Raw genomic sequence first — 12,667 nt, 5'->3', positions numbered from 1 at the left:
ATGCATTCATTCATACCTGCCAGATAGTGTGCCTTAGAGGCACAAGTGAGCGAGCAGCTCTCCTTCTTGCCCGTTTTGCTACAGGTCAGAGTAGCCTTAGGGGCGACAAGGCCTGAAGGGCATTTCACCAACTCTGAGGAAAAAGATACATCAAACAATGATGCAAAATAACGCGTTGAAATAAAGCTGGGAACACGAGATTGCTTTTTACCACTAGAGGGCAGTGTTGATACATACCAATGCAGTCTTTTCTGTTCCAGTGCAACTTGTATCCAGGTGGGCAGGTACACTCGTAGCTTCCCAGACTGTTAATGCAACCATATTTACATCCTCCTCGATTTATACTGCATTCATCAATATCTGAAAAATATAGGAGACATTGAGTGGCCTTGCATTACTACAGAAAACTGTTTTGCATTTCATCCAAGGGGGAAAAAATAGACCACTGTCACTACATTATAGCTAGGGATGAATCATTCTTACTGATTGTTTATTGCTCAGAAAGGTTTTATTTTTTTAAGTGTTTTTTTTTTGGTGGCTTCTGTAGTTCAAATGGGTTCTCGCTTGCTCTAACAACTGCTGACAGTCAGGAGCAAGTTTAAACAGTCAACGTTGCTAAAATAGAGACTTTTCCAACCTCTCTGTTTGGTGATGTCTGTTTTTTTTAATAGACTATCTTCAGAAGCAGCCACGATGAGTGGAACGATTGTCAAATTATTTTCTGTGTGATTTCCAGAGAAAGGCAATCAAAGCAGTGACGCATTGGAAACCTTTGACCCAAACTACCAAATATAAAATGATACCTGCAAAAAACATTAAAAAAAAAAAATCACTTGTTTTTGTGTCGAGGTTGAGACACGATATTGGTTTGTTACAAAGCCTGTTTGGTTTTGGATAAATAAAGACATAAGCAAAACGTATTTGTTTTTTAAACTAAAGGTGAATAAATGATTATAATCAGAGACTGAATTTTTGTAAAAACAAAATAAAACCGTTTTATTTTAAGGGTGCATCATTGTTAGTGCACTGCTTGTCCCACAGGTCCATCTGACATTTGAGGAAGACCAAAGTATAGCTGTGTGTGGATTGTCCAGTGGCTCTTAGCACTTAGACCAGGGGTCGGCAATTCATTTTGAACGCGTGCCAAAAAGAATTCAGCCAATGGCATCGTGGGCCATTGCTTTTTTTTTTTAATTTAAATTATTAATTATTATGTTAAAATAAACATCATCTTACTTTTATAATGCATTTCATTTAATTCCTTTTGAACAGACCTTGTTATGTTGTTAATTTAACGAAATATAGACTATTTTTTACCTTGCCCACTGGAGGAGGGAGACAGGACACTTTTTTTTTGTTTTTTTTTTTGCATAAGATTACACGCACTCGCGTGTCAATACCCTTCCGACCTGTGCGTCATGGATAACTGAAACAGGATGTTCCACCTGTTGTTGGCATGGCATATAACAACCCCATCAAATGTATGCCCTTTTTTTCTTTTAGAAAAATATGGGGTTGAAAAAGAAAAAAAAAGTTTTTTTTTTTTTTTTTTAAATACATCATATTAACGTCATCTCGCGGGCCAGACAGAATAGATGGCGGGCCAAAATTGGCCCGCGGGCCCTTATTTGCCGACCACTGACTTTTGTAGCTTGCACGCGTTCAATTCACACACACACACAAAAAATAAAATAAAAAATGGAATCGCGGCACTTGGAGTGTAAAGTGTAAATCCAGCCTTAGTATATTGCTTTTAACTGTCAGCCTAGGGTGGAGTCACTGGGACAGGCTCCAGGCCCTGCCGTGACCCTGAACATGATGAGCTTGGTATATAAAATGGATGGATAGATGGAATGTGTTTGCGCTGTTGCAGTCCACAGAGTCCACTTTCAATTTATTGGTCAAAACATTGCTTTTTTTTTTTTTTTCCAGGACCTACAAGGACGCTTTACAGGTCAAGAAAAAAAATAAAATAAAGAGTCAAAGTTACTGATAGAGACAGAGATACTGTCAGTGATTAATGATGCCGACTGTTGAAATGAAACGCCCCCGTTCATCTCGTTCAATCTCTCAGCCCGAGTTATGAAAAAAAAAAAATGAAGTATGGTCTGCGTGCCTCTTCATTCCCCGAAGAGGATGATGACTTCATCAAGCGCAGTCTGCCAATGTGTCGCTCAGAGCGCGTTGGAAACATGGCGAGAGATGCGGTGCTTACCCTCCGCATCAAAGCACTCGATTTAAAGGACGAAAAACTCTAATGAATATCTGATGGAAGCGCTGCTCATCTGCCAGAAACTGTTGTTTTGACTTCTTTTATTCCTTTCCATCCTTGAAATCAAATCAAATAGATCTCTGTTGACCTTTCTGCAAATCCCCTTAGGCCTTTTTCCCTTTTTACGCAGACAGACGAGTCAAGAGGAACAAAGACAGTAGAAAAGACAAATTGAAATGTGGAATCGATGCTTACACCATCGAGAGGGACTGACTTCATGGAATTGTGATGTTTTGACAAATTTACCAAATATCTGTTGCTACCATTGTGAAAGCGGGGGAGTTCTTGCATTTGATTTTGGCTTTTAAATAAATATGAATGAGTACACACACATGCCAGGAATGTATTTGTGCTTTGCGTATGAGACCTGGAACATTTTAAAACGGCACCGAGTGTATTTTCTTAGCAGATAAGCAAAAAAGCAAGCCGATTGTTCCGGTAAACAAAGTCTCACTTGGGAAGAATGCTGACAGGTCACGGCACAATACTCGACAGAAGGTCGCTGACCTGATTGGGTTTGTCGAGTGCCGACCTGTTGTTAAAACACCGAGCCTGTGCGATATTTTCGGGGTTGATGAAGCGCAGCGGGAGCAAGCTAAGCTTAGTTATGAGCGTCGAGTGAGGACGTAGAGCGGGGGGAGCTCAATAAATCTTCAGGGTTATCTAATAGTTCAGACAGCGGCGATAAAAGGCCATTCGTCACCAGCGTTCTAAATAATGTCAGCACGTGCTTTATATTTGGTCCGGTCAGTCCATCACGAGAGAAAAAGCCCAACAAATATATTGTCAGGGCTTTTATTTCCTCGAGAAAAAAAAAGAAATTTTGCACACGTTTTACACGGAGACAATGGCACCTTTATATGTAGCACAAGAACCTCCCAGATAGTGCGTAGTATAACATTGATTTATTTGTATAAATTATCGATACGCACAAGATCTGGGAGTACAAGGTCGTATGGATAACCTTAGATTCACAACTGAGAAATATCGGCTGATTCGGAATGACCACTAAGTGTGTGTCTATAGTACAGGTGTCAAACTCAAGGCTCGGGGGCCAGATATGGCCAGCCACATCATTTTATGTGGCCCGCGAAGACAAATTCGCGTCATTACTAGAATTGCAAATTGTCTTCACTTTTAATAATATCTTTTTTTTTTTAAATATTTGACCAGTTTTTACTCATCTGATTTGAAAACGAGTTATTTGTCAGTTTGTTTTGTAGCTTATACTGTGTATGAGGTGCTCATACATTTATTTGGGTTGACAGTCATAATAGTTTGACACCCCTGGTCTATAGCCATTATTAGACAGGAGAAGAAAAACACTGAGGTTCAGGAATGCAGATAAGAGAGGTAAAAAGTGTGAAAAAGACAAGTAGGTGTTTGCAAAACTTTTGTTTTTGTTTTTACAAACCCAAGAAATTCTTCAGAAAATCTGATTATCATTCATCATATGAGCCCTCCGGGAGTAAATGTGTGAAAAAATTCCTGGAAATTTAGGAAAATACCCAAAAGTCTGATTTGGGTGGGGGTGCCCCGTAGCACACTCTCTAGCTCTTAAATGTTGTGTTGTTTGTCAAACTCCATTTAAAGAACCCATTCGAAAAATCCCATCCTTCATCTTTACTTTTTTTTTTTTACTTTTTCCATATTTTTCCTGCCTGCAATGCAAGTGAGTGAGGCCCTGAGGCTTCAGTGACAGCGGAAGATTGTAAGCGGCGATATGCACAAACTCAACGGGAAGCCTGATGTGCTCAAGCAGGCCTCTTGCCGCATGTCTGGGAGCTGTGACACACCCATCCTTCAGAGCATTCACAGTTTATTCCTTGGCCTATCTGGTCCACAGAACTGGAGTGTCACAGGTCACGCTCCACCTTAAAGTGAAGTAGCCTAACACATTTTTGAAATGGTGTTCAAGTCCATTAACTACAGCACAAATCACCTATGCTTTGCATGGCTGCCAAGTGTAGCGTAATCTTAGATTGATTTCCTGCCTTACGGGCAGCCACCTGTTTCTGATCATTTGAGTCGATTTGGAAATCAACTCGCAAAGACTTAAACCAGCTTGAGCTGGGTAATCCATCACAGCCAGCATTTAGTTACATTTTGTCTTTAGATGCGGTTGCACGAAGGGACTTTTTTTTTTTTTTATGTTGATATTCTCAATGTGGTGACATTCAGATTAATGAGTCGCTCGGTGTAAACACTTTACACCCTGAAACCATGGAAATAAAAAATCATGTTGAATTGTTGGTTTAGAGATCATGAGACTCGAGAGCTTCTCAGACGAATCTAATTACAAAACATTGTTTTTTTTTCCCAGCCTATCTAAAGAATACTTAAGAGTGTCTTCAAGGGCAACCAGGGCATCTGACATAGCTTCACTTTTATACATATTGAAGCTGACATGGGGTGCAGAAGGTTTCAACATGCTAACAATGAATTGAAATAAATCACTGTGCTTCTTAATATTCTAATGACAGAAACTCATTGAGGTGTTGAAAAGGAAAAGGAAATGTGATAGACAGGAGATTAAAAAAAAAAAAAAGCGTCGCTGGCTTACCCCCACAGTGCGCCAAGCCGTAGAGGACGTAGCCCTTGTGACAAAGACACTGAAAGCTTCCTGCAGAGTTGACACAGAAATGGTCGCAGGCGCGGTCAAAGGAGCACTCGTCAATGTCTGCACAAGATAGAGAGAGAGACAGTTAGGAAATGTTGCCATCACCCAAAAAATCACAAACAGCAGGACACAGTCTACTTTTTCCTCTCTTTGTATTGTTTCTCATGCATTTCAATGGGCCACATCAAAATAACAACCAAGCTTAGTACTTTTGCTCCCACGTCTGTTGCTTTGATTACCCCCCCTGCGGTTTTTATTTTGATGCAAAATGGAATTGAAAACTTTTGGAAATGGTGAGTAGCAGCGGCAGGTGTCAGCTGATAATAGGTGGCCAAGTGTGTTTTCTTTCTTCCCTCTGAGCACCTGTCAATCTTTTTCTTTTCCATCTAAAAGATACAATAAGAGCCCAGAGATTGCAAACGCACCTCATGTCAACGTATAAACACGAGTGTGACATCTGCTCAAAAATATTTCTCCGAATGCTGTGCAAGACAAATGTTCCCATAACATGTTTGCAACTTTGATAAGCTGTTCACTTTGGCATCATATGTACAATGAAAAGAGTTAAATGTGGACTATGGTGGTGTACCCAACATGGTGAAGCAGCATTTAGCCGTTATGCTGCATGCAAATGGAATAAGTTGCCAACCGAAGTGAAGTCAGCCCCAAATGAAAATGTTTTCAAATCCAGGTTGTCAGGGTTTTCAATGCATTTCCTTGCACTGTATGTTTTGTTAGTAAGTTACTTTTATTTCTTCATGTTGCTTTGAACTGTCTTTGACTTACTTTTAAATGTACTTTCAATCACCTGAAGCACATTGAGTTACCTTGTGTAAGAAATGCACTCTACAAATAAAGCTAGCTGCCTTGCCTTGGTATTCTGAAAGGTTGGTTACAGGTGACAAGCGCGCCAAAGCACCGATTGAATGTTTGCTTTGGAGGTATATATCTTGACACTATTGTCTGTAAAGTGTCGTACAATCATCGCAGTGAAAGGATTGGTGAAGAAACTGTGACCCGCAGAAAACCACGGTCAAATTTTGTCTCCCCGTGTGGATTTCTTTTCGGATTATCAAGCTTTATTTGCACTCAGCACAACTGCGCAAGCTGAGCCATGTTGGGATTTAAAGTGCTGACTGAATCCGGTGTTGCAATAGGGGATGTCCATGCGTAACTTATCATTATGTAATGGATGCTGCCGAGTGTCCGCTCTAAGACAGCTGGGACTGGCGCAACCCTTATTTACCAGTCAGTTCAGGTGAAGTATGCACGACCTGGGCAGGGCAACATCACTAAAACGGAAACATTAGCCTCCTTGTACGAGGCCTGAAGACTGATGAAAATGATAATGGCATCAAATCATCAAATGTATAAAACACCGAAAAAAAAAAAGAGTGCAGTTGCAGACGTTGCGGGATGCAAAGAACGTGTCCCGGATCGCCCTCATTTGGATTAAAAGGCAGAAGCAGACGATAACACAGGGGGGGTGTCGAGTTTGGAATGCTGGCCCCGGTTCAGCAGACATGCCCCATCCTGATATATGGGACACAGTCAACTGACGACGAGGAAGCACCGTGACTGTTTAAACCAAGATAACTTTAGCATTCAGTTGGCGCATCTCAACACCCCAGAGAGAGAGAGAGAGAGAGAGAGAGAGAGAGAGAGAGAGAGAGAGAGAGAGAGAGAGAGAGAGAGAGAGAGAAGAGAGAGAGAGCCAGAGAGAGAGAGCCAGAGAGAGAGAGCCAGAGCGAGAGAGCAAGAGCAAGAGCAAGAGCAAGAGCAAGAGCAAGAGCAAGAGCAAGAGCAAAAGAGAGGCTAAACTGCTATCTAAGTGTATTTAATGCAGGTCACGCTCAGAGTGTAAATCTGGCCTCGCTCCTTTGCAGAATTTTTTAGATAATCTCCATTAATCTCTTTATTTTTTTACCCCTGAGAACAATTTTTGAAAAGCTTTTTCTTTTTTTAAAAAAAGAAAAAGCTTTGCACGTTTTCTCACTTATCATTCTGAGACTTCCAAGTAACAAGAGAAAACGCCTTGTACCCAAAATAGATTTGAAGTGACAAAAAGCACACGAAGGGACACGCTGTTTTCTTTTCACACATATGATGTTTATCTGGTTGTGCTGGAAAGCAAATGCAAGACGCTGATGCGAACCAGGCGGCACACGAGTAAAAAGCAGAAGATTAAAGAACATGGCATGTCTTGCGTTTTTCGATTCGGCATGAGGCAGAACTCATTTCTGCTTGCTGTCTTCTACCAGATGTTCTTGAGGTGGCTTCATTTATCCAACAAGGAGAGCTTTTAGAAATCGAGACCGTAATTTCCCACACCTATGTGCCGCCACAGCAAAGGTTTTTTTTTGTGCTTCGTGAATGCACAAGTATGTGTGCTTTCAAATAGAAATACCGAATCCTTTTTGGTAATTCTTTCGTTGCTGCATTCGTGAAGTGAAGGCACACATATAAGTGTCTCCCTACCTTGACACGTTCTCTCGTTGGTCAGCAGCTTGTAACCTTTTTTGCAGCTGCACTCAAAGCTGCCCACTGTGTTCCGACACACGTGGTCACAACCCCCGTTGTTAAGACGGCACTCATCAATGTCTGCCAGAGGGAAAACAACGACACATATGACAATATGATAAAAGCGGAACTTGCAATTAGAGAGCTATGCAGATACCTGATTAACTGATGTCCTTATGATTTACCTTGGAATAAATATGACTAAATAGCACAAAAAAAATATCTCTTCGCTTTCTGGAATATGGGACAAACATTTGTAATTACAAAAGTTGACAACAAAAATCTAAAATCAGGAAGTATATTTCATGCCAAGCTATAAGAAAACTATTTTTGTTTCATTCAGTGAAAAAAAGCAAATAAACAAAAGTTTAATTGAAAGTAGCTCATGGCAATAAAGTCATTTTATCCAATAATTTAAAATGTTCGTCTGCATTAGTCTTCATATGAAAAGACAATGAGGTTTGACGGCTCATTTTATATGACTATTGAACATTTAAATCGGTAATTTATTAAGAGTCACATTTAACATGCATGTTTTGACGAAAGGTACATTTCTCAAAGAGGACGCACTTTTTAATGACTAATACTTTTACAAGTATTAGTTAAGGCAGAGGGGAAAAATGCTGGGAAGAAATAAACCGTTTTAAAGCTTGTTTGTTATTAGGAGGAAGAAACCAAATACCAGAGGGGGGGGGAAACTCCCCCCAAAAAAGCTCAACATGTTTTGATTTTTTTCATTGTCATTTGCTATGAGTGAATTAAAATTAGAATTTGGAATTTATGTCAAGAGTCAAAGTTTTTTTTTAAGGCCAATTGAAAGTATCATTTTCAGACCCATGTGATTTTTTAATAAATAAAAATACATACCCAGGAGTGAAAGTCTGGATTCTTAAGACACAAACATTGGCAGTGTGTTCATGGTATGTCATTACATTTAACATGTTATCTCTTTAAGCAGAAAATACTGCAAGCAGAATGCATTTGGCTTTAACGATTGAGCCAGGCCTCCAAATCCTCATCAGCCATCTTCTTCTGATTAGTGGGCACTTTATTTCTTCAGCCAATACCCATTCAATATATCATGTGTCCATCTCTGTCTGGATGGTGTTTTGCCTTGGAACTCATTCGGGTCCATCTTGAATAATTATTCCAAATACGTTTTGATCATATTTTCCACTCTTCAGAAGTGGCCGAACTTCAAGGACCCACGTTTATTTTCCTGCACTTTCCTCTCAAACCAAACGAACAGCAGAAGATGGACTTTGTTGTTAGTGTGCGATTCCAAGCTGTAGGAAAAAGATTTTTTTGGACTTTGTGTCTTTTCACTGCCTTTCGGTAAAATATTTGTTTCCTCAGTATCCTGATATCATGCTTATTTTATTTCGTTAACGTTCATACAAATAAGACTTTTTGACTTGGACAGCTGGTACCGAGACAAAAACTACTGAAACTGAAAGGGAGAGCGCATCTCGAGACTGTTCAAATAACCATCGTTGATATTCTTGAAAGCGACAATCGCTTTGGTTTCTCTTTCATCTTGCTCATCTGACTCTCGAGGCACCCCACTCATTGAAACTGGACTGATTGTTTTAGAAGATGTTTTGCCTCTCATCCGAGAATGCTTCATCAGTTCATGCAAGAAGGGTTATTAACCCTGCACCAGCGTGACTTGCTGTGGAAAGGCTAACTTTTCAAACACTGAGTTGGAGGGACTCCACGGACCACGAATGATCATTCTTTAGGAATGCAAAATGGTAAACGCCTCTGTCCATGAACGAGTTGAACGAGTTTTCCAAAACTTCATTTGGGTAAAAATTTAGCAGATGGAGCAGAAATTTAGGGGTTAGGCTAAAGGGATGAATTACTGGGATGTCACGACATTGGCGGAGCTAAGCTTTTTTTCATTGGGGTGGTGTGTGTGTGTGTGTGTGTGTGGGGGGGGGGGGGCGTAGGGTAAGAAAAAATAATATTAATAAAACTCTTCAGAAAATGCTGATAAAAATTCTGTGATAAAAATGTTCACTGCGGGGGACCGGGCTAAATGTGGAAATAAGTTCCTGGAAGAAAAATAAAAGCACTCAAAATTAAATTTTCTGGCTTTGCACTTGCCTTTGCCTACAAGCATAGTTCTCAACCGTGTAATTATGGACCACGTTCTGCGCAGTCATGTTGGACCACAATCAAGCAAGTCTCTAATTGGCCTAAATGTCTTGAAATGTATGTGTGAAGGATTAGAGTTGAGGACAAACTGGAAAACTTTGTCACATGTTACCTAATGAAACCATAAATAGAATCTGTCTGTAATAATTTGACTGGAAGGTCGACTTCCTCACTATCAATTCAATTAGTGAACTGTCCTTGCTGTGTTCACTGCTGTGATTAATTCAATATGAAGCCATTTGGTTGAACTGCATAATCAAATCCCACACGCTACTAAATGAGTCCAATGCGCGGCTGCATATTAAACACGAGCGAAAAGTCACCTTTGCAGGTCTTGCGGTCCGGCTGCAGCGTGAAGCCGACAGGACAGCTACAGCGAACTCCAGTCACTGAATCGTGACACGTGCTATCGCAGCCACCATTGTTCACTGCGCAGGTCTCTGCGGGGAAACAGACAACGGCCATCAAAATCAACGATGTTGCTCTGACCTACTTACGTCTCTGAGCCCACTGTTAGATTCAAATAGCTTTTTGTGTCAGAAGAAAAGGAAGAGGAGAAGCACTGAAGAGGTTTTAGTTGTACACAGAAACGACAGAACAGATGATGACGGTGGAGCGATAATGGTTAATAGTAAAAATGCAAATGGTTAGCAATAAAGTCATGCCCTGTTGCAAACACAGCTATATATGACTATATGAGGTTTCGGAGGTGGCTTCTGTTTTGGTCTGATTGGAACAAAATCTTCCCGGTGCTTGGGGGAAGAAATAACAATTTCAGCTACCTGGCTGCTGCATGGTCAGGCTGATTGGGGTGGAGGGAGCAAGCCCGGGTGGCAGAGTTCCATGTGACTGGGATGAGGCGGAAACAAATTTCACGGTGATTTCCAGTAACAGCAAAGGAAAAGCATTGTGACCTCAAAGAGGCCTGAATGTGAGCAAACTTTTTTTTTTTCTGCTGTTTTTTTAAAGTCGTCTAAGGTCAAACAAACGAAAGTAACTCCTAACTATTACTTTAATTGGAGGTAACTCCTCATCTACTCTGTTCTTTACTGCTGGATATGAAATCAAGCATAGCTGGGCAAAATTTTGTAATTTCAAATGAGGATCAAACTGGAGCAATAGCTAACATTATTCACCTTTGGAAAACAAACAAAAGGCACGGACCAAAAAAATAAATAAAAAATGCTTAGCTACACGGCACAAGTCATGCATCCAAGCAAAACAGGTGCTTGGCGTGATGTCATCTGATGTTTAATAGGCGTCTCATTGACAACAGATGAAAACATTACATGTTGTTGCTGAAGGCTGTACATGACACGTCAATATATCAGATACACGATACATAAAATAAACACCCGACCAAGAAGGTCTGACTCAAAAATGAACATTCCAAACAGTTATGATGCGGGTCGCCCTGCCCTGGGTCTCTCGATAACTAAATCTTCAAGAGAAACAATACCGCATTTTCTTCGCTCTAGTGAGTCGATCGTTCTCGTAATCTACTGATAATATTCGGTCGAGTGTCGTAACTGGCTGAACATCCTGGTGTGCAACCCGATAGCAGCGGGTAGAGCAGGCCTTGATTCCACTGCCCTCAACCCTCAGGACAGAGTTCAGCATTGTGGTTTCACATGATTGCAAAATGCTGAGCGGAGACGGTTGGCAGACATGACGATAAGACAGTGTCAGGACATGCCTCGAAAACGCTTAGCCAGACATCTCCGGCAAGAGAGCAAAGAAGTATTTCTGACATTCTGGCTTAGCGAAGACGGGCGAAAAGGCACTCGCAATGGAATGTGTCGGGTTTGGTGAGTTTTGGATGCACACCAGCCGCATCAACGGGTCGGGACCTGCAATGAACAACGGGCAGATATTTCCCAATATGTCGGCCTGAAGCTGAGCTGCTGCAGTTTAGATCGCACACAACCCAAAGTCACCTGGAGTAGACCCACAAGCACCTTGCGACCCTGAACAGGACGAAAAAGACAGATCAATCTCGGAGCTGTCGTTAGAAACCATACGAGAAGAAATCAAGCTGTTCCCCCGAGGTGCAACAGAAAAAGCAAACGCTAATTCCCATGGGCTACATCTACACACACAATTAATGTGATAACGTAGGATACTAAATCAGCCTAGCTTTTATAATGTTTTCTATTTTCCAGGACAGAAATAGCAGAAAGTAGGGCACAATATCCAGAAATAAATCAGACAACTCAATTGTGAAAAAGTGGTTGTTGATGCGCGTGCGGTGGTAGGAACTTAAACACGCTGTTGTCTCCCATGGCTACATTGAGCAGTCTGCTCCTCAGAGAGCCTCCTCCCACCGCCCCTGTTGTGATATATTTAAAACATGAGCTTCTTTGATCTGGCAAGACTTTGCCCAATCTGAGTTTCATGAGGTCTCCCGTGTTTGCTGTACTTGTTGACTTAAAACATGTGCCACTAATTGGATTGAATTGCCCTTTTTACACTGTAAATATTTTGCTTTTGCTTTTTCACCTTGTTTGCATCATACTTCAAATGGTGCTGCAAAGAAATATTTTACATCGTTGAAGGGCGGAAGTTTTTTGAGTCGGGCGGGTTTCAATGTAGCGGTATTAAAAAAAAACAACAATTCCCAATTAAGTTGGAATGTTGCATAAAATATAAATAAAAAAACAGAATAGATTGATTTGTAAGTGCTTTTCAACCTATTTTCAACTGAATACGCGACAAATGTTCAAACTTTGAAGCACCATTTCCTCCAAATGGGCCAAGTTCTAAAATGTCTAAAAAAAAAAATCTAGCTCAAACTTTCAATTTAGCGTCCACGAATCAAATCTTTTAATCATCACCTTCAGCTATACCTTTTTGCCATATTAAGTTAATTCCACTCCTACTGCTACACATGGTGTACTTATTATTTCGCCTCCTTTGTTTTGGTGCTAATCATGGACTCATTATTGGCTCCTTCGCCAAAGCTAATCGGCTGTGCTGATGGCATTCGGGGAACACTTACCCTAAGAGTTGGAAATAGCGCAAGCTTCATTTCACTCAGATCCCTCAGATCAAAACAAAGAAACGTCTTTAAAGAGATGGCAAATTACCCTCCGTGT

At 40.8% G+C, this 12,667-nt stretch overlaps 1 protein-coding gene across 4 annotated transcripts in view; it reads right to left on the bottom strand.

The window, feature by feature from the left end:
• scube3 (signal peptide, CUB domain, EGF-like 3) overlaps positions 1 to 12,667 on the bottom strand; it is a 62,014-nt gene that overhangs the window by 6,825 nt on the left and 42,522 nt on the right. For all 4 annotated transcript variants that reach the window (XM_085915253.1, XM_085915260.1, XM_085915269.1 and 1 more), the window contains 5 exons: positions 9,896 to 10,012; positions 7,371 to 7,493; positions 4,836 to 4,952; positions 238 to 360; positions 17 to 133 (listed from right to left, as the gene is read on the bottom strand). In XM_085915253.1, coding sequence (XP_085771379.1) covers positions 17 to 133; positions 238 to 360; positions 4,836 to 4,952; positions 7,371 to 7,493; positions 9,896 to 10,012 — 597 coding nt within the window. The remainder of the gene's footprint in view (positions 1 to 16; positions 134 to 237; positions 361 to 4,835; positions 4,953 to 7,370; positions 7,494 to 9,895; positions 10,013 to 12,667) is intronic.

This window comes from Syngnathus leptorhynchus, chromosome 1, assembly GCF_054491065.1.
Source record: "Syngnathus leptorhynchus isolate UIUO chromosome 1, UIUO_Slep, whole genome shotgun sequence".
Taxonomy (NCBI): domain Eukaryota; kingdom Metazoa; phylum Chordata; class Actinopteri; order Syngnathiformes; family Syngnathidae; genus Syngnathus; species Syngnathus leptorhynchus.
This window is presented reverse-complemented; position numbering and strand designations above follow the sequence as displayed.